At 46.5% G+C, this 22,551-nt stretch overlaps 1 protein-coding gene and 1 pseudogene across 3 annotated transcripts; both read left to right on the forward strand.

Annotated features, from left to right (window-relative positions):
• Positions 1 to 2,930: 2,930 nt before the first annotated feature.
• LOC105502520 lies at positions 2,931 to 3,316 on the forward strand (annotated as a pseudogene).
• A 5,703-nt stretch (positions 3,317 to 9,019) lies between these two features.
• PLAC9 (placenta-specific 9) lies at positions 9,020 to 21,209 on the forward strand. 3 transcript variants are annotated; one of them, XM_011929107.1, is made up of 4 exons: positions 9,020 to 9,494; positions 17,921 to 18,018; positions 20,057 to 20,180; positions 20,731 to 21,209. In XM_011929107.1, exons 1-4 carry the CDS (start codon positions 9,260 to 9,262, stop codon positions 20,739 to 20,741), a joined length of 468 nt encoding a protein of 155 aa, XP_011784497.1. In that variant the 5' UTR covers positions 9,020 to 9,259; the 3' UTR covers positions 20,742 to 21,209. The 3 variants fall into 3 exon arrangements, with proteins under 3 accessions (XP_011784497.1, XP_011784505.1, XP_011784487.1); XM_011929115.1 differs by lacking the exon at positions 20,057 to 20,180; XM_011929097.1 differs by lacking the exon at positions 17,921 to 18,018.
• Positions 21,210 to 22,551: the final 1,342 nt, after the last annotated feature.

The following is a 22,551-nucleotide window of genomic DNA, read 5'->3' on the forward strand; positions in this document are numbered from 1 at the left end:
TAAGGACAGAGTCAGGATTTGAACTCAGTTCCTCTGCCTCCCTTACTAAGAGATACTAATTCGGAAATGCTCTGAACAGTCAGCCAAGCAATGTCTTCAGACAGTTTATATTTTACTTCAACTCTCACCTCAAGGAGCCAAAATAAGATCATCTCCCTAGAGAGCATTGCAGAGAAAATTCTCAAAGAGCTTGAGGGAAATGCCAAACCATTCCTACCCACCAAGCCCGCAGGGAATTCAGGAATCATAGCTTGATGGATTCTCAGGAAATAGTCATGGATTTCACAATGAACTGAACTGACACTTAGCAATGTGAATCTACTGCAAAAACATCTCAAAATCAAGTAAGTAGATACCAGGCACTATGGGTGGCTGAGTTCTTTTGCTGGACCCTCGATTTAGGCCACTTTCCTTCTCTTCTAAATGTGGATTTATCACTTCAAAAGACCCTGGTTGGAAAACCGTTATTGCTAAGGGATAATCACAGAGCCCATCACATAGGGTAGCACCAAAATTAACTGAAAAATAGACTATGTAGCCATGGAATACTAGTCAGCCATAAAAAGAAATAAAATAATGGCATTTGCAGCAGCCTGGATGGAGGTAGAGACCATTATTCTAAGTGAAGTAACCCAGGAATGAAAAACCAAAGAGCATATGTTCTCACTTGTAAGTGGGAGCTAAGCTATGAAGACGCAATGCATAAGAATGATATAATAGACTTGAGGACTGGGGGAAGAGAGTGTAGAAGGGTGTGAGGGATGGAAGACTACGCATTGAATACAGTATACACTGCTCAGGTGATGAGTGCACCAAAATCTCAGAAATTGCCACTAAATAACTTATCTATGCTGGCCAGGTGCAGTGGCTCACGCCTATAATCCCAGCACTTTGGGAGGCCAAGGTGGGTGGATCATTTGAGGTCAGGAGTTCAAGACCAGCCTGGCCAACATGGTGAAACTCTGTCTCTACTAAAAATACAAAAATTAACTGGGTGGTGGTAGTGCGTGCCTGTAATCCCACCTACTCTGAAGGCTGAGGCAGGAGAATCACTTGAGCCTGGGAGGCGGAGGTTGCGGTGAGCCGAGATGGCACCACTGCACTCCAGTCTGGGTAACAGAGTGAGAACCTGTCTCAAAAAAAAAAAAAAAAAACTTATCAATGTAACCAAAAACCACCTGTTCCAAAAACTGTTGAAATATATATAGTTAAAATGAATAATATCTACTATTTGATGGCAAAACAGGGTGATTATAGTCAACAATAACTTATTGTACATTTTTGTTTTTCCTTTTTATTTTTACTCTACCTTTTCTGTGTACATTTAAAAGTAACTAAAAGAGTATAATTGGAATGTTTGCAACACAAAGAAATGATAAATGTTGAGGTGATAGATACCGCATTTACCCCAAGGTAATTATTACACATCATATGCCTGCATCAAAACAGCTCATGTGCTCCATAAATATATATCTACTATGTACCCATAAAAATTAAAAATATTTCAATCAGAAGAAAATAAATCTATAAGAAAATTTTTACAAATTAAAAAAACCAGACCATGCAGTACTTCACACCAGGCTGGACATGAAGTCAAAATCATGAATGTTGGCTGTTAGGACTATAACTATTGATATTACAACTGTTATTATTATTATTTTTTTTGAGATGGAGTCTGGCTCTGCACCTAGACTGGAGTGCAGTGGCGCGATCACGGCTCACTGCAACCTCTGCTCCCATGTTCAAGTGATTCTCCTACCTCAGTCTTCCTGTAGCTGGGATTACAGGTGCACATCACCACATCTAACTAATTTTTTTAGAATATTTTTGGTAGAGATGGGGTTTCACCATGTTGACCAGGCTAGTCTCGAACTCCTGACCTGGAGTGATCCCCCTTCCTCGGCTTCCTAAAGTGCGGGGATTACAAGATGAACCACCGTGCCCAGCCAATATCATCATCGTTATTATTACTATTATTTTGAGACAGTCTTGCTCTGTCACCCAGGCTGGAGTGCAGTGGTGCAATCTCAGCTCACTGCAACCTCCGCTTCCTGGGTTTAAACAATTCTCATGCCTCAGCCTCCCGAGTAGCTAGGATTACAGGCATGTGCCATCACACCTGGCTAACTTGTGTATTTTTTTTTCTTTCTTTTTTTTTTTAGTACAGACAGGGTTTCACCATGTTGGTCAAGCTGGTCTCAAACTCCTGATTTCAGGTGATCCACCCACCTCGGCCTCCGGAAGTGCTGGGATTATAGGCGTGAGCCACCATGCCCAGCCATAACTGTTAATATTAAACCTCTACCCTCACTCTACACTTGGTTTCTCCCTGTACCAAGCAGATCTTCCCATCTTCCTACATCTCCTACCTGGGAGGATTCAGGGCCACATGTAAGAAAGGGGGCAGTTTAAAGAGGGTATGCTTACTGCAGCACAATTCATAATTCCCAAGGTACAGAACCACCTTAAGTGCACACTGACCAATGAGTGGCTAAAGAAAATGATGTATATATACACCATGGACTACTACTCAGCCATAAAAAGGAATGAAATAATGTCTTTTGAAGCAACTTGGATGGAGTTGGAGACCATTATTTTAAGTGAAGTAACTCAGGAATGGAGAACCAAATACCACATGTTCTCACTTACAAGTGAGAGCTAAGCTATGAGGACACAGAGACATACAGAGGGATATAATGGACTCTGGAAACTCAGAAGGGGGAGGATGGGTGGGGAGTGTCGGATAAAATACTACATATTGGGTATGATGAACACTACTTGGGTGGTACATGCACTAAAATCTCAGAATTCACCATTATACAATTCATTCATGTAACAAAATATAGCTTGTACCCCCAAAGCTACTGAAGTTTTATAAAATTAATAATAATTTAAAAAGAAACAGGTCTCTTTCTGCCTCCACTGCTGCCATGGCACCTGTGAAAAAGCTTGTGGTAAAGGGGGGCAAAAAAAAAGAAGCAGGTTCTGAAGTTCATTCTTGATTGCACCCACCCCACAGAAGATGGAATCATGGATGCTGCCAATTTGGAACAGTTTCTGCAAGAGAGGATCAAAGTGAACTGAAAAGCTGGGAAACTTGGCAGAGGGGTGGTGACCACCGAAAGGAGCAAGAGAAAGATCACTGTGACATCTGAGGTGCCTTTTTCCAAAGGTATTTGAAATGTCACACCAAAAAATATTTGAAGAAGAATAATCTATGTGATTGGTTTGCATAGCTGCTAACAGCAAAGAGAGTTATAAATCACGTTACTTCCAAATTAACCAGGACAAGGAAGAGGAGGAAGACAAGGATTAAATTTCATTTATCTGGAATATTTTGTATGAGTTCTTGAATAAAACTTCGGAACCAAAAAAAAAAAAAGAAACAAAAGAACTTATTTTTTTCTTTTTTTTGAAATGGATCTCATTCTGTCGCCGAGGCTGACATGCAGTAGTGTAATCATAGTCTACTACAGCCTCGACTTCCCGAGCTCCTGCCATCCTTCCACATCAGCCTCCTGAGTAGCTGGGACTACAGGTGTGTGCCACCACACCCAGCTAATTTTTAAATTTTTTTGTAGAGACAGAGTATGGCTGTGTTGTCCAGGCTGGTCTTGAACTCCTGAACTCAAGCCATCCTCCAGCTTCAGCCTCCTAAAGTGCTAGGATTACAGGAGTGAGCCACTGCATCCAACCCCCAAAAAACCTAAATCTCAACCCGTCGAGTCGCCCCCTCCTTTTCCTTCCCCCAAGAGAGACATCCACACCTCACTGGCTCACTTTCTCTGGCTATAACTTCTGTGCCTTGGTTTAGTACCCCCCTCCATCTGTGCAGAGAGTGGGCTAGCCTTGCCCTGTGCTCACTGAGAGCTCTCCTGGCATGGGTCTTCCTGGTACCTCTGGAAATCCTCTCTTGTGCCCAAGGGAGAAGACAAGAAGGCTTTGTACAGCTCAGGGCCTCCCAGCCACTGAGGCTCTTTTAATTGGGCTGTGCTCTCACCCCATCTTTCTCCCCAGAGAGATGACCAGCCCCTATTTCCTGTTTCCTTTGGCCCATTCCCTTTGGGTATGGGTTGGGAGAGAAAGCCCCTGCCAGATTTCCCACCACTTGTGTCCCGGCCCAGTCAGACTGGGAGGACCTGAGCACATCCTGTAGCGTTGCCTGTGGAGGCAGCACAGGCGCCTGGAAGGCAAATCCCCAAATCCCTAACTAGTCTCTGTGTACCCTGGGCCACCTCCTAAATTCTCCAAGCCTCACATTCTGTATGCTCCCATGGCCCTGGCAGGTACTGTCACAATCTGCGTGGTTTGTGAGGCTACCTGCCAGAGTCATGGAAGAATGAAGTGAAAAAGAAATGTCTGCACATTAAGGCACTTCATTCATGCAGGTGGTTATGAGCGTTCTCCCCTAACTGCACAGGGCTTGCCATTCTGCACCCCCCATATCCCATTTGTCCCTGTCTTACCTCCACTCTTCTTCAGATTCTCTATTTAGTGCCTTTCCTGGGACTTGAGAGTCAAGAGGCCTGATCATGCTGAGGACCATGAATTTTGGAATCAGATCTACCTAGCTTCCAAACTGGGATCAGCCACCCTCTACCGTTGAATCAGATATATTTAATATATCTTATTCTTTTTAATGGGGATAAGGTTATCTACTTGATAGGTTTACTGATGCAAGGATTAAATAGGATAATGCATATACAGCCTTAGCACAATACCAGATTCAGAGAAGTTTAGCAAATAATAGAATAATAATAAATAATAAGAGGTATGATTAGATCCAGCTGGCTACCCACCTTGCTTTGAGGCCTGGCATATGGTTGGCATATTTCTCTAGTTCCTGCCACTGATGCCAGTCTCCCCTATCTTTAATTTCACTGGTCACTTTCGAGAATATTAGAAGGAGGAGGTTTGTTAACTGGGTCCACTGGCTCCATATCATTTTGCCCAGGAGTTTCCTTTTATGTGTTTGGGCTGGTTTCTGTTGGTATATGGAAATAAATTGATTTCCAAACAGTTATCTTAATTTTTTTTTTTTTGAGACAAAGTCTCACTCTGTCACCCAGGCTGGAGTGCAATGGCACAATCTCAGCTCACTGAAACCTCCGCCTCCTGGGTTCAAGCAATTCTGCCTGAGCCTCCCTAGTAGCTGGGATTATAGGCATGTGCTACTACGCCCAGCTAATTTTTGTATTTTTAGTGGAAACAGAGTTCCATGTTGACCAGGCTGGTCTTGAACTCCTGACCTCAAGTGATCCACCTGCCTCTGTCTCCCAAAGCGCTGGGATTACAAGTGTGAGCCACCATGCCCAGCCAAACACTTGCTGATAGTGGCATCTTTTTTAAATTTTTTAAAATTTTTAAATTTAATTTCAAATTTTTTAATTATTTTTTTTTTTAGAACAGTGTCTCACTCTGTCACCCAGGCTGGGGTGCAGTGGTGTGATCATAGCTCACTGCAGCCTCAAACAACTAGGCTTAAGCGATCTTCCTGCTTCAGCCTCCCCAGTAATAGGTATGTGCCACAACGCCCGGCTAATGTGTGGGTTTTTTTAAATTTTTAGTAGAGGTGGGGTCATGCTGTGTTGCCAAGGCTGGTTTTGAACTCCTGGGCTCAAGTAATCATCCAACCTTGGCCTCCCAAAGTGCTGGAATTATAGGCATAAGCCACCATGCCTGGCCAATAATGGCATCTTTACCTCATTTCTGATTTAATAAAGAATATATTTCTCCTTTCTCTGGTATGTACATATGAACTATTTAAGATAAAAGTAGTTGGCCAGGCATGGTGGCTCATTCTTGTGATCCTAGCACTTTGGGAAGCTGAGGCGAGGATCACTTGAGCCCAGGTATTTGAGACCAGCCTGGGCAACACAGCAAGACCCCTCATCTCTATTTTTATTTTTTTAATTTGAAAAGTTATAAATATAAAAATTAAAAAGTAGTTATCTTGTTAAGGAAATATCCCATTATTTCCTTTATTTTTGTCCTAAGTTTGTTGTTATTACTGTTTTTAAGTTAGGGAGGCGTGTTTAATTTAATCAAATATGGTTTCAGTATTTATTGAAATTATATGTCTATTTTGCATTTTTGTTTCCTTGACCTTGTGACAGACATGATGCAGAGAGATTTTCCCAGAACTCCCCTTGGAAGTGAGTAGCTAGCAAACTACTTTATGTTCAAAGTAGTGGTAAAAGGATGGACTAGGCGATAAAGAGCATTAGGACATTTGGATACTCATTTAGGGAAAAATTTAAGTTTGATTCCTTCTTTGCAACCACATAAAAATTCTAGATGGATTGGACATTAGACTTTGAGAAAACCTTAAAACGATTTGAAGGAAACATAGAGAAATATCTTTATAGCCTTGATTTGAGGAATCATAAGCAAGTTGTAAACTCTATAAGCCATAAAAGAAAATATTGAGAGGTTTGGTTACCTAATATTCAAAGCTTCTCAATGCTGAAAGACACCACCAAGACACTTGTAGATAATGGAAGGCTGGAAGAAGACGTTGCCAACATATGTAACAGGCACTGCATTAATAATCAGAGCATATCAAGGAAAGGGAGGAAAATAGAAAAAAGTGATCAAACAGGCAAATAAAACTTAACCTCACTCATAATAAATAGCATGTAAATAAAAATAACAAGGTAACATTTTTCCATCATCAAGCTGTCAAAATTTTAAATAATAAATACCCAGTGTTGGAGAATGTAGGTGACCGCTACGTTTACACTTCAGGTATCGCCAGTCCAGAAGTATTTTATGTAAATGGCGCCCCCTGCAGCCCATTTCCTACCTAGACTAACATATACTCAGGTGCACCTTGGAACAGCGCTGGAAGACCCCTGTCCCTCCTGTGGGCTTTGTGGCAGTTTGGGGAACAGTTTTTGGCCTACCTGGCAAAATGTAAAAGGCTCTTTGATGCAATGATTCCTCTTCCAGCCTTTCAGAAATACATGAATACGTACTTTGTACATAAAGATATATGCAAAAGTGTGTTTATTAAAGCTTATTTTATATTGGAGAGAAAAAGGAAGCAATCTACATGTCCGTCAATAGGGGACTGTTTGGATAAATAATACTGCTTGTATCCATTCATGGGATATTTTGTAACTCTTAAAGGGAATGAAGTGGATTTATCTGTACTCACATAGATTGATCTCCAATATTATTATTATTATTATTTTTTTTTTAAGACGGAGTCTTGCTCTGTTACCCAGGCTGGAGTGCACTGGTGCAATCTTGGCTCACTGCCACTTCCACCTTCTGGATTCTGATTCTCCTGCCTCAGCCTCCTGAGTAGCTGGGACTACAGGCGCCCAACACCACGCCCTGTTAATTTTTTGTATTTTTAGCAGAGACGGAGTTTCATCATGTTGGCCAGGCTCATCTCAAATTCCTGACCTCAGGTGATCCACCCACCTCGGCCTACCAAAGTGCTGGGATTACAGGCATGAGCCACTGCACCCAGCCAAGATTTAATGTTATGACTGAGATAAACATAAATGAAAGCAAATCTTCAAAATATCTGTGACTTGATCTCATGTATATACATTTGTGTCTGACTATACATTAGATAGATGGGGAATGCATAGACTTGGAACAGGCAGAGCCTACCAAGTCAAAGGAACTGGACCTGAATGGTTGGACAGAGGGAATTCTTAACAGAAAAGACTTTCATGTTTTACTCTGTATACTCAGTTACTTTATGCTCTACCACAACAATAATGTATTGTATATGTTGTGTGTGTGTGTGTGTGTGTTTTCTTAATCTTAAATTCAAAATATAAGGTAGCCCACTGGCTCTAAGCTACAAGAATCCTTATGGGTTTGGCAGTTCTTTGACAACTTCCCACCTGGCTAAACTATCAAGGAATATCCTACCACCAAGCGTGAGAAATTGTTGGCATTCCTGAAATAAACTCTTCTTCTGAGCCAGCTCATGTGGGCATCATAATCTCCTCGAAGGCTTTTAAAAGATTTAGATCTGAGTCTGTCTCAGATTCTCGGGTTCAGAACCAAAATTTCTCTGTCTGAGGCTATTATCTTGCTCTGGAGGAAGGAGTGAGAACTGGATCACTGGTTAGCGTGGTGACTGTTTTGGACAATTGCATAGCCACAGCCACCAACACAGAAGGCAGAGAGACAGCCTTGATCTGCAAGGGCTCCAGGCAACCCCAACGGGGACCCTGGATGGACAAAGGCATTCTCCCAGGCTTGGTGATGAAAGTGTTCCACTGGGCCGGGCGCGGTGGCTCAAGCCTGTAATCCCAGCACTTTGGGAGGCCGAGACGGGCGGATCGCGAGGTCAGGAGATCAAGACCATCCTGGCTAACACGGTGAAACCCCGTGTCTACTAAAAAATATTTTTAAAAAACTAGCCGGGCGAGGTGGCGGGCGCCTGTAGTCCCAGCCAGTCAGGAGGCTGAGGCAGGAGAATGGCGTAAACCCGGGAGGCGGAGCTTGCAGTGAGCTGAGATCCGGCCACTACACTCCAGCCTGGGCGACAGAGCGGGACTCCGTCTCAAAAAAAAAAAAAAAGAAAGAAAGTATTCCACTGACAGCCAGGCAAGGCACTCAGGGCTCTGCAGCAGAGAAGTTAGAGCTGCAGCTTTTTTGCTTTTGTGTTTTCACTAAAACTTAATTTGTTGTTGCACTTGTTGGATGGTCACGTCCCATAGAGGAAGTTTCCACTACTGTGTTCTAAACTTTGGGCTGCTTGTACCATCTTACTTGTCCCCTCATTATTAATGAATTAAATAAAATCTTTAGTATATGCTAATTTCATATCTTTACAAGAGTCACGATTTTACCTTTTTTTTTTTTCTTTGAAAAGTACCTTTTCACATTGCTATCACTCCCTTACCAGAGCAGTGAGTTTCTGGGTCTCCTTCTTAGGGGCAGACACTGTTCCATGTAATTAGAATTAATTTGTTGCTCGTAGATGGACAGAGAAAAGCTTCCACACTCCCGGGAGACAGGGGTTCAGATCCTGTGCCGTGGCTGAGAGTGATGCCGAGGAAGACACTTCTCTCCGAGTCTTAGTCTGCCCGCCTGTGAAACGGGCTCATAACAAACCCCTGACCCCAGGCTCCGTCGCCTTGAGTCCAAGACCTCGCCCAATCCCCCTCACCCCCCGGGCCCCCAGGAGGCGCGGGGACTCGGGGAGGGGGGCGGCCCCTTCCTTGGGAGGCACCCAGGTGGCACGTCAGTGCCTCAGCTCCCGGGGTCTCTGGGCTCAGCGCTGCCCATGGGATGCGGACGGGCCTCTGGAGGGGGCGGGTTCTCTCGAGCCAGAAAGCCCGGAGCCGCCCAGGAATTTTGGCTCGAACTGAGAGCATTTCCTCCCGGGCCGGCCGGGCGCGATCCGGGAAGGGCGGCTGCGGGCAGACGCGGCGCTGCGCTCGGCCGGGCCGGCACCATGCGGTCCCTGCTCTGCGCGCTGGCCGGGCTGGCCCTGCTCCGCGCCGCGGGCTCTTTGGCCGGTGAGTGGGGCACGGGGCGCAGCAGGGGACCTGGAGCCGGGGAGACCCGCAGATGGCAAGGAAGGAATGAGCAAGAGAGCGACACAGGGAGAGAGCTGGACACAGCAGCGAGATGGAGAGAGAGGCAGATGTTGGGAGGGAGGGATGGAGAGAAAGACTGAGACGAAACAGACTCAGAAAAACGCAGAGAAGTAGAGCAACGGAGGGATAAAGGAGAGAGGAAAGAATAAACAGTGAAAACGAAAAGGAGAGGCCGAGAGAGAAAGAGGCTTTCCCTGAACAAATACGAACTAGGATAGAAAGAAAAAGGAGTTTGAGAGACAGAAGAAGGAAAGAGAAAGAGTGATTGACATGGCAAGGGGTGGAGGAGAGAGGATATTGAAGAAAAGAGAAAGATTTGAGAGAGACCAAAAATGAGAGAGAGGGAAGCTTGATGCCCGGAGTAGAGCTGGCAAGAGAGAAGGAGCCAGGATCTGGAGTGGGAGGTCACAGCTGCTGGGTGGGGCAGCCCCGGAGGCCAGCTCCGTCTCAGAGGGCCTGTGGAGGCTCAGGCCTGGCTTTATAGGACATTGCATAACAAGCTAGACTCTAAAGGGTGAGTGACCCAGTCTAGCCCAGCACAGCCTTAAAGAACCAGGCGGGGGGCCCAGGAGAAAGGCCACCTATTCACCTGCCAGGTGGCCTCAGGTGGTTCTGCAGTCGATGAAGAAGTCACCTCCCAGTTTCCAGGGAGCTTCTCTGGGGAACTGAGCTGTTTTGGTTGGAGATAGGGGACCGGGTAGAGGTAGAGAGCTGTGCAGAAGGGAGAGGCTGTCTGGGTACTTCATTAGCTGGGTTCCTTGCCTTTTACTGTTCACTTTCTTCCCCCCACCTCCCTCTCAGGCGGGTGGATCACGAGGTCAAGAGATCCAGACCAGCCTGGCTAACATGGTGAAACCCTGTCTCCATTAAAAATACAATAATTAGCCGGGCGAGGTGGCACATACCTGTAGTCCCAGCTACTCAGGAGGCTGAGGCAGGAGAATCACTTGAACCTGGGAGGTGGAGGTTGCAGTGAGCCGAGATGAAGCCACGGCAATCCAGCTTGGGTGACAGAGCAAGACTCTGTCTTAAAAAAAAAAAAGGAAGAAAGTATTCGTGTATTGCTGTAATTTCACACTGATTTCATATATTTTTGTGCATAATCTTTCAGATTTTAGATGACATATCTTAACTTTTGATTATGAAAACTTTTGGATACAAAAAACCACAAAACAATAGTATATGAAAGAATCATATAATGTACTTATCACCCCTACTTCAACAAGCATCAGTTCATGGGCAGTTTTATCTCATCTATAGTTTCCACCCTCTCTCCCCTCCCTGTATTATTTTAAAGGAAATCCAGGCATTGTGTATTTTCTTTTCTTTCTTTCTTCTTTTTTTTTTTTTTTTTTTTTGAGACAGCATCTCATTCTGTCACCCATACTAGCATGCAGTGGCGCAGTCTCAGCTCACTGCAACCTCCGCCTCCTGGGTTCAACTGATTATCCTGCCTCAGCCTCCCAAGTAGCTGGGACTACAGGCAAGCACCATCACACCTGACTACTTTTGGTATTTTTAGTACAGACAGGGTTTCACCATGTTGGCCAGGCTGGTCTCAAACTCCCAAACTCAGATGATCCGCCCGCCTCGGCCTCCCAAAGTGTTGGGATTACAGATGTGAGCCACAGTGCCTGGCCTGGCATCATGTATTTTCATCTATAAACACTCTTTTAATAAACACAACTGCAATGCCATGATCACACTCCAAAAGCCATGTGTGACTGAATATCATTAAATATTCAATCACTGTTCAAATGTCCTTGATTGATTGTGTCATATCTTTTTGCAATTCATTTGTTTAATCCTAATAAGGTTACATACATTGCATTTGGTCAATATGTCTGTTAGGTCTCTTTAAATATGTAAGTTTTCTCTCCCCTTTTTTTTACTTAAATTTTTGTTGTTGTTGAAGAAACTAAGTTTGTCCTGTGAAGTTTTCCACTTTTAGATTTTGCTAATTGTATCCCTTTGATGTCATTTAAATACCTCCACCCCTTATATTTTCTATACATGGAGAGCTATCTCTAGCATGTCTGACTTCCAACCTTGGTTTCTTTCTTTCTTTTCTTTTCTTTCTTTTTTTTTTTTTTGAGACAGAGTCTTGTTTTGTCATCCCGGGTGGAGTGCAGTGGTGTGATCTTGGCTCATCACAACCTCTGCCTCCCAGGTTCAAGCAATTCCCGTGCCTCAGCCTCCTGAGTAGCTGGGATTACAGATGCGCACCACCATGCCAGGCTAATTTTTGCATTTTTTAGTAGAGATGGGGACGGCGGGGGTGAGTTTCACCATGTTGGCCAGGCTGGTCTCGAACTCCTGACATCAATTATCAGCCCGCCTCGGCCTCCCAAAGTGCTGGGATTACAGGCATGAGCCACCGCGCTGGGCCGCAGTCTTGGTTTCTTTCAGCAGCACTCAGAGAAACCTTTATCCCTGATAGCTTTTTAGACCATGAGCCACCACGCCCGGCCCATATTTTGGAGTTTTTTATAGAATCACTTGAAGAATAGTGTTCTGCTGCTTTCAAAAATAATCAAAACCCATGGATGATTTTGAATGAATCATACATTTTCATACAAATATTGGATGTGGTAAATTTATTATTCTATTATATTGAATGTGGTCAAATATAATTAACCACCAAGTGGCCAGGGTTGCTTTTCAAAGCGGAGTGTGACTTTGACAATTCAGAAGATACAGCAGCACCTTTCAGAGACGCCACTGAGAAAACATTTCTCATCACCCAAAATGCAGAAATCATCTGCGCTGTGGCACTTTCTTACTGTTTGGGTCCAGATAAAAAAGGTCTCCCTGTAAGGCCTGTAAGTAGAAGGAGCGGTACTTCCGCCTCAGAGGATGGGACCCAGGGGCCACGTCTCTTTAACTGGGGCAGCCAGCCCAGCCCAGCCCTCCCCTGGGGCCTCTGGGCCCCACAGCAGCCTGTTCTCACCAGCACAGGATGCCCCGCCCGTGGCCACCATCCAGGGTGCACATCAGGCCCCAAGCAGGAGCCGGGCCAGAGAAAACAACGCAGCATCCAAGGAGGTCCATTTCCCAACTGGCAGGGCCTGGGAGAGCAGGAGGAAAGGAAGGAAGGGAGCCCTGCGGAGCCACAGCCTTGGCTGCTCGGGGTTAATCACTATAATCCTTCAGCCTTTTCCACTCCCCTTGTCTGAGCCACTGACAGCCCTGTGGGTGCATGTGCGTGTCTACTATTTTATTTTTATTTTTATTTTTTTTTTTTACAAGACAGGGTCTTTCACTGTCACCCAGGCTGCGGTGCAGTGGTGCAATCGTAGCTGACTGTAGTCTCAAACTCCTGGGCTCAAGCAATTCTCCTGCCTCAGTTTTCCAAATACCTGAGACTACAATATATGCCACCAATCTTGGCTAATTTTTTAATTTTTATTTATTTATTTATTTATTTTGTAGAAACAGAATCTCACTGTGTTGCCCAGGGTGGCCTCAAACTTCTGGCTTCAAACGATCCTCCTGCCTCAGCCTCCTAAATCTCTGGGATTACAGGTGTGAACCACTGAGCCCAGCTCTTGCAGGCCTCTTGAGGCCTCTCTGCAGCCTCCAAAAGACAGAGAAGAATTAAGGATGCACTACACGGGGGAGTCAGGGCCTCGCGCCTACCCTACCCCATTTTATGGAGGAGGCAGCAGAGGCTCAGAGAGGAGAAGAAACTTTCTCACAATCCCACAACCATTAGTGGCTGAACCAGGCTGAGAACAGGGGTCTCCAGCATGTTTTCTACCATGATGCGTTCAAGTCAGCGCTGTGGTGAGGACACTGGTGCGGAGGGAGCAGGCAGTACAATGTCAGGCCCTGCTCCAAGCTTGCTCTCTCAGATGCACTCTGTGGAGGCCCCGATGAGCTCATGGACAGTTGCTCCGGGGTGCACAGAGCACACAGTTTTGTCCAGATGTGAAGGATTAGTGCTGAGCCATGTTGGGAGTGACCTCAGCCCAGCCTTTTCCCTGGAGGGGTTTTGGAGCCAAGTTAGACCTCATCACAGACACGTAGAGAACAGGGAGTTTTAGGCCAGTGGAGAGAAGCAGGCTCTGGTTGTTCCTGACTTCTAAAGCAGCCAGACTCCCACTTGGCTGGCAGGGTCACACTGCATTCCTCTGGCCTAAGCCTGGGGGAAGTATGTGAGGGGAGAGTGGCTAGGGTCTGGGAGACGGCAGGTGAGCCTCAGAGGAAAGACGGCCAAAGGCCTCTGGACAGAGCCAGCAGGAGGTATGTGTATCCACAGACTTATGACAACAGGCCCTCCCCCAGGACAGCCACTCTGTCTGTGGGGAACAGCTCTTCCGGCCCCCTCAGAGCTTTTTCTCTCCAAGCTGAGCAGCCCAGTTTTAGCTGAGGCAACTGAGTTAAAATTTGGAGTCCCAGACTGGGTGCGGTGGTTCACACCTATAATCCCAGCACTTTGGGAGGCCGAGGCAGGCGGATCACTTAAGCCCAGGGGTTTGAGCTTAGCCTGGGCAACACAGTGAAACCCCATCTCTACAAAAACTACAAAACGTAGCCAAGCGTGGTAGTGTGTGCCTGTAGTCCCAGCCACTCTGGAGGCTGAGGTGGGAGAATTGCTTGAACCCGGGAAGAAGAGGTTGCAGTGAGCCGTGACTGTGCCACTGCACTTCAGCCTGGGTGACAGAGTAAGACCCTGTCTAAAAAAAAAAAAAAGGAGTCCCTTCCCATAGCCTCCTTTAGACTTGCTCCTGCCTCTCAAGGGCCTTCTCAGGATGTGGGGCCAGGATGGAGCATAGCCCCCAGGGGCCTCTCTGTCTCTGAATATTTTACATGGATGCCTGCAGCAAACGATGGCTGCTGCTTTCTGCTGACGACCCCGTCAGACTTGTGTTATGGAACATTTCAAACCGTGCACACAACAGTAGACAGAATCGCTGAATGCGACCCCATGTGCTCATCACCCAGCTTCAACAATTAGCAACTCTCAGCCCATCCTATTTGCTCTAAACATCCACGCATGCCTCTCCCCCATTCCCACCGAGGCCTGAATTATTTACTTTGGAAGTAAATCCAAAACAGCACAGCCTTTAATCTGTAAATATTTCAGTATAGGTCTTTAAAGGACTCTCCTTAACAAAATAACCAAAGCACCGTTATGATGTCCTCCTCCCTCCCCAGATTCAGCAATAACACCATTATCTTTTGAAAAGTCTTTTCTAAGTTCAGTGGAGGGAAATTATGGAAAGGATAATTTGAAAAACAGATTGTTCTCCACAAAAGATGCTCAGAGTGGAAGGACATTTTGTCCCTGGTCTTGTTCTCATCCCTGAGTGGAAGAGCTGAGAGCTAGATAGAGTTGGAATCAGAAAATCACAGGGTAGGGGGCTCCACCTTGCTGAGATGAGGCCGGGAGGTCAGGGTGCCTGAGGTCCGGGCATTTGCAGATGGTGTCATCTTGGGCAAATCACTCGGCCTCTCAGAGTTACACATCCATCACCAGCTCTGTCCTACCTCAAGACCTGCCCCACTTCTAGACAACTGCAGATGGCCCCTTGGCCAACCCTTCCAATACCAAGGCCTTACAGCTACAAGTATTGCACGTAGAGAGATCAAGTTCCATAACTATCTCCCCCTATTGAGCTTTGGATGCCCACATCCATGGCCACAGCCTTAATATTGTCACTATCTGAAGCTGCTCTACCTCTAAAAGCTAAAATTACAATATTCTTTACCTCTTGTTCCTCCTGTGATTCCTAAAACCTCCGTCTCTTCAGCCCCCATTTCTCCCAATTTATTGGCCCCCTTCTTGGCCTCATTTCCTTCCTTATTCCAGCTGGATTCCAGGGCTCCTGTCCTAAACCCCTGACTGGCCAAATCTCAGTTCCTTGGCCCCTTGCCTCCACCATATCCATTCTGCAGACTCCTAGGTTTCAGCTCCATCCAGCCATCTGTCTTTGCTGCTCTACGCCCAGACTATGGAGCGTTGCTGGGGGAGGACTCGTGCTTCCAGGATTCCTTGTTGATGCCGACTCATTCTGCATGGTCTTCCTACACTGCATCCCTCATTCTGCACACCCTCTTTTGAAGCCCTCTCTTTATTCAAGTCCCTTACCTAGTGGTACACAGATAGACTGGCTCTCAAAAACAAGGTGGGGTGGGTCATTCATTTCTGTGGTGTGAATGTTCCCATCACGGCCACCACTGTTTTTTTAACTTAAAAATTTTTTTCTTTTTAGAGATGGGGGTCTCACAATGTTGACCAGGCTGGTCTCGAACTCCTGGCCTTAAGCGATCCTCCCACTCAGCCTCCCAAAGTGCTAGGATTACAGGCACGAGCTGCCATTTCCAGACACCATGGTCACTATTTTAACGTCTGTGTTTAGCAACCTACTCAAAGAATTCTTGTAATTGTAACATCTAGCTCTCCTCCCTACGTGATCTCCATCTTATTGCACAGAGTAAACAGAGGCCATCAAGTGGGAGCTCACTCCACTTTTTGGCCCCTAGTTAGATGGTTTGCCTTTGCCTGTTTTTGCTGCATTTCCTCTGTCTTCCTTCCACATGTGGTCCCCCCTGCTCTGGATCCAGGGCCTCCCATCAGTTCAGGAAGTGCATTCCTTGGGTTCTCCTGTCTTCCTCCTGTCCCTCAGGCTGTAAGCATAGTTGTGTTTTCCAATACAACCATGCTTACATGGTTTTAAAAAAAAAAAAAAAAAAAAAAAACCATAAATACTTCTCTAGACCTTGCGATCCAATCTCCCTTCCTTCACAGCCAAGCTTCGGGGAATTTTCCAGATTCCAAGTTTCCACCCCCAACCTCACCTTCCCTTCTTATCTCACAGTAATCCAAACTCTGCTTTTCTACCACTCCTAAAAGTGCTGGGGTAAAATTTAGCAGGGCCTTTCTGTGCTCTCTTTCCAGTCCTTAACTTGCTACACCTCCCCGCTGCTTTTGGTCATGCTGACCCTTTTCATCCTCTGTAGAATCTGTAAAGCTCCTGGCTTCTCTTGACTTCTGGGGCAGCACCCTCCTTCCTGAGTGTCAGTGTTCTCCAAGGTTCCAGCCAACCCTGATGCCCCACAGGCATCTCAGGGTTACCAACTCTGAAACCCGAACTTGGAATCAGGGCTCTCAGACTTCTGCTGTGAGGGTTGATGGTGCCTGGAAGAGCTAACTCAAGAAGAACAATGGTGACTCAGGAGTTGAGCGGGTTGAATGGCAGATCCTCTGCTTATGAGTAGTGACTTTGGACACATCTTTTCACCCTTCTGTGCATCAGTTTTCCTATGTGTAGATTGGGCATAACAACAGGTTGTTGGAGAGGTTAAGTTAGCACCCTACATGGTGCATGGTAAGCGCTCATCACATGCCAACTGTTACTAACGGGTTCCCAGCGTCAATGCTGCTATTAAAATATCTTCTCTCATTTTCTTCCTCACTATTCCTACAGCTCCTGCTTCTGCTCATCACTTTTCCTTCACCGCTCTTATCCTGATTGCTGCAGTAACCTCCTGCCTTCAAAGGCGTCTCCCTCCAATCTATTCCTTCTATTTTAAAAATTCATGTTTGACCCTGTGACTTTTCTGTTAAAATAAACCCCCTTGGCCTGGCATGCTGGCTTACACCTGTAATCCCAGCACTTTGGAAGGCCGAGGCGGGCGGATCACCTGAGGTCAGGAGTTTGAGACCAGCCTGACCTACATGGTGAAACCCTGTCTCTACTAAAAATACAAAAATTAGCAGGGCGTAGTAGCAGGACTGGTAATCCCAGCTACTCAGGAGGCTGAGGCAGCAGAATCGCTTGAACCCGGGAGGCGGAGGTTGGAGTGAGCCGAGATAGCACCATTGCACTTCAGCCTGGGCGACAGAGCGAGACTCTGTCTCAGAACAAACAAACAAACAAACAAACAAACAAACAAAACAAACATCAGAACTGGTTTATTAAAGCCCCTGGGTTAAAACTCTACCCCTTTGGCTTCATTTCCAGGACTTCCCTCTCCAGTCTCTCTCCCGCCCACCCTGTATCTCCAGCCATTGCAGGCTGCCTGCAGGGTTTACACAGTGAGCCATGCTCTTTCAGACCCCTCCATCATTGCAGCTCCCTGGCTGAAGCACGTCCTCCCTTCCTCCCTGGGCTTCACCTCCTTGAGGAAGTTCATCTGGGTCTGTAGGTGACTGTGACTGTAGAGACTGGTGGGATTGAGATGCCTGACACTTGCACACTGACCCCCACCTGGGCCTTCCTTTGCTTGCTCTTGCGTTTGCCTTGAGGACTGACCCCACTTGAGCCCAGTGTTTACAGGAGTCTCTGGCATTATGGAAAACTAAGGGTCCCACAGTGAAAAGACTCATTTTCCCACAGCTGCAGAACCCTTCAGCCCTCCACGAGGAGACTCAGCTCAGAGCACAGTGTGTGACACACATATGGCTGTGCAACGCCGTCTAGATGTCATGGAGGAGGTAACAGGGTGATTTGGAAGGGCATGCGGGTTCAGGACCACCTTCTAGAATGGTGTTTTTATGGGCAGATGCAGGCTTGCTTTGGAATGTGAGGACATCCAGGCCAATCCTGCCCTGTGACCACCTTGTCCAACATTACCCTCCCATCTGGGTTGCCAGGGTGCCCAGCCCCCAATGGACTCTGCCTCTCCTAAGGCCTTGCTTATCCCCACCTGGGTATTTCAACATCGTTACTGGATGGGAAGGTGGAAATTCAGTCACTGTTTTGTTATATAGCCACGATTCCTAACTTGTGTCGGGAAACGTTTACATCTTTATTATCACAAGCCTTTAACTGAAATTGAGTGTCCCATTCATCATAAATACAGATAGCAAGCCGTGGTATTAACAGTACTATAACTTTGTCATCAATAGAAATCCAGATAATTTCATCTGCCTCTAGTTATGAATATCTCAACATACAATTTTTACCCTTGTGTCAAAATTTCAGTTGTGGTTAGGCCTGATGTTAAATCATGTGATTTAGTGAATTAGTAAATACATTTTTCTTTTTTTTTTGAGGCAGGGTCTCTCTCTGTCTAGCAGGCTGGAGTGCCCTGGTGCAGTCTTGATTCTCTGCAACTTTCATTTCCCAGTCTCAAGCGATCCTCCCACCTCAGTCTTCCAAGTAGCTGGGACTACAGGCACATGTGCCACCATGCCTGACTAATTTTTGTATTTTTTTGTAGAGGCAAGGTTTTGCTATGTCGCCCAGGCTGGTCTTGAACTCCTGAGCTCAAGCCATTCACCCAACTTGGCCTCCCAAGGTGCTGGGATTACAGGCATGAGCCACTTTGTCTGGCCAATACATATATATTACATCAAAAAATTAATTTTTTTTTTTTTTTTTGACAGAGTCTCTGTCACCCAGCCTGGAGTGCATGGTACAATCTTGGCTCACTGCATCCTCTGCCTCCCAGGTTCCAATGATTCTTGTGCCTCAATCTCCCGAGTAGCTGGGACTACAGCCATGCACCACCATGCCCAGCTAATTTTTTGTACTTACCATGCCCAGCTAATTTTTTGTACTTTTGGTAGAGATGGGGTTTCACCATGTTGGCCAGGCTGGTCTCAAACTCCTGATCTCAAGTGATCTCGCCTCAGCCTCCCAAAGTGCTGGGATTACAGGTGTGAGCCACCGTGTTGGGCCAAAAAGTTTAATTTTAAATACTTGAATTTTTTTTTTTTTTTTTTTTTGAGGTAGAGTCTCACTCTGTCACCCAGGCTGGAGTGCAATGGTGTGGTCTCAGCTCACTGCAACCTCCACCTCCCAGTTCAAGTGATTCTCTTGCCTCAGCCTCCCGAGTAGCTGGGACTACAGACGGGCACTACCACGCCCGGCTTCTTTATGTATTTTTAGTAGAGGCAGGGTTTCACCATGTTGACTAGGCTAATCTCGAACTCCTGACCTCCGGTGATCTGCCTGCCTCGGCCTCCCAAAGTGCTGGGATTACAGGCATGAGCCACCACGCCTGGCCTAATACTTGAATATTTTAATGCAATTGTTGCCCTTGGTAATTCTATATGTTTTATTTTTCACATTTAAGGCATTATTCTGAGAAGAGGTCTGTAGGCTTTACCACACTGCCAGTGGTATCCATGGCACACATAGGGAAAAACCATTAAGAACCCTGAGTAAATTTCAGAATCCCAAACCTGTCATTTGTCAGAGATACCACCAGAGGGCAGAACAATAAAAGAAATGTGAGCTCCAATCTGCAAAGGCCAAAAGGGAGAGTATTCTACAGGCGCTTCATCCAAACCTGTGACTGAATGCCAAAAAGGAAGGAACCTTAGAGAACGAGCCCCCTAGGATATTGTCATCTGGGGAAACTGAGGCAGGTAGGGGCAGAGCCTGAGTGAAGAAAACCCAGGTCCCGCAGCACCTAGTCCTTTCTCACTGCGGCTCACTGGACCGCCAGCTGCTCTTAGGACCTGGCTGATGAAGCAGAACGTGGAACCACTCCTGTCCTCGACTTTACCCCCTTTCCCACTCTAGATGGTAGAAAAGACCGTGGATCACCTGGGGACAGAGGTGAAAGGCCTGCTGGGCCTGCTGGAGGAGCTGGCCTGGAACCTGCCCCCGGGACCCCTCAGCCCCGCTCCCGACCTCCTCGGAGAAGGTGAGCAGTGCAGGTGGCAGAGGACGGCCTCTGGGCTGCTGTCATCTGGGGCTGGGCAGGCGAGACGGGGACGGCTGCTCCATCGCACAGGTGTAGCCTGGCTGGCAGGGAGAGCTCCAGCGCTCCCTGGGGACGGAAGAGGGACGACATCATCCTTGTTCCCCGCCCCGCGCCCCCGCCACCCGGTCGCTGCCGCCCAGTGTCAAATGAGGTTCTGGAAGAGCCAGCCCTAGATGCCATCTCAGCACAACCCCGGCGCAGAGAAACTGCCTCCTTCATTGGCCTTCTCACGACTGGAGCTCCTTAGCTCCTTTCTTTTCACCCTGAGGAGCCACTCCTGTTTCACCCCAAAACCCTCTCAGGGAAGACGGGTAACCCCTACTGATCAGGCAGGGATGGGGTTGCACTCTGCTGTCTTCTTGATCCCTGTGTCCCGCGCACGGGAGTTCCCGGGGACTAGGGAGGGAAGGGAAAGAACTGCTGGACACCCCGGGGGCGGGTACCCTGCAGCACCCCAGCTTGCTCACTGGAGGCCTCTGCTTTGTTTCAGATGGCTTCTGAGCCCCAGAGCTGGAGCCCAGCAGCTGGAGGTGGTGCACCTGCCAGGCAGCACCCACAGAGCCAGCCCTGTCCTCCCGCCGTCCTTCCTCAGCTTCGTGTGAAATAAAAGCTATTCTTTTGGTCTCCTCTGTGTCTGCTGACAGAGTAACCCGTTTAACTATAGCCCCCTCTCCCTCCACTTCCATGCCTGGAGGAGGCCTGCAACCCCCTTCAGGCTCAGACCTGGGGACACGCCCACACCCGCCATCTGTGCTTTAGCACTCCTTATTTACAGGGGCAGATGGAGCAGGGGTTGACTCACACAGGTGGGGCCCTTCGAGTGGCCTTGCTTCTCAAAATGTGGCCATAGGTGAGAAGCAAGGGGATCAGGGTCTCAGGACCCACCCAGACTCCCAAATCTGCATTACAATGAGACTCCCAGGGAATTTACATGTCCGTTAAAGTGGTTTGTTGTTGTTTTTAAAAAAATTTCCTATGAAGTGAAATTCAATGTAAAATTCATCATTTTAACCATTTTAAATTGTACAAGGCTGGAGGCGGTGGCTTACGCCTGTAATCCTAGCACTTTAAGAGGCCAAGGTAGGAGGATCACTTGAGCCCAGAAGTTTGAGACCAGCCTAGGCAACATGGTGAAACCCCATCCCTACAAAAATTACAAAAATTAGCCGGGCATGGTGGCGCTTGCCTGTAGTCCTAGCTACTTAGGAGGCTGAGGTGGGAGGATCACCTGAGCCCTGTAGGTCAAGGTTGCAGTGAGCCATGATCATGCCACTGCACTCCAGCCTGAGTGACAGAGACCTTGTCTCAAAAAAAAAAAAAAAATTAAAAATAAATAAATTGTACAAATGCAGTGGCTTCCAGTACATTCAGAAGTTGTGCAGTCATCACCACCAGTTCCAGAACATTGTTCTCCCTCTAGAAAGAAACTCTGTATCTCTTAAGCAGTCACATCCCATTCCTGCTCTCCCGACTACCCTGGAAACCACTGGTCTCTGTCTTCATGAACTTGCCTATTCTGGACATTTTAAATACAGTAGTCCCGCTTTATCTGTGGTTTCACCTTCCGTGGTTTCAGTTACCTGAAGTCAACCATGGTCCTAAAATATTAAACTCCAGAAATAAACAATATATGAGTTTTCAATTGCACATCATTCTAAGTGGCCTGACGAAATCTCTCGCCATCCCACTTCATCCCACTCTGGACGTCAGTGCTCCCTTTGTCCAGCATGGTCCACGCTGTCTACACTTCCTGCCTGTTAGTCACTTAGCAGCCTTCTCAGTTATCAGATCAACGGCCACAGTATCATAGTGCTTGTGTTCCAGCAACACTTCTTTCTCTTAATCAAGACCCAAAGTGGAAGAGCAGAGCTGCTGGCATATGGTTGTTGTTTTTCACGCAACTCTCCCTTCACAGAAGCTGGCATATTGTACTAATTGTTCTATTTTATTCTTAGCTATTGTTGCTAATCTCTTATGGTGTCTCATCTATAAATTAAACTTCATAGGTATGCATGCAAAGGAAAAACTATAGTATAATAGTATTAGAGACTATTGTGGTTTCAGACATCCACTAGGGGTATTGAAATTTATCCCCTGAAGGTAAGGGGGTACTACTGTAAATAGAATCATACAATATGTAGCCTAGCTGTATCTGGCTTCTTTCTCTGAGCATAATGTTTTCAAGGGCCATCTGCATTGTAGCATATATCTGTACTTCGTTCCTTACGGATGAATAATGTTTTATTATATGAATATACCACATTTTATTCTTTTTTTTTCTTTTTTAGACAGAGTCTTACTCTGTCACCCA

This window comes from Colobus angolensis, unplaced genomic scaffold (assembly GCF_000951035.1).
Source record: "Colobus angolensis palliatus isolate OR3802 unplaced genomic scaffold, Cang.pa_1.0 Scaffold12, whole genome shotgun sequence".
Taxonomy (NCBI): Eukaryota; Metazoa; Chordata; class Mammalia; order Primates; family Cercopithecidae; genus Colobus; species Colobus angolensis.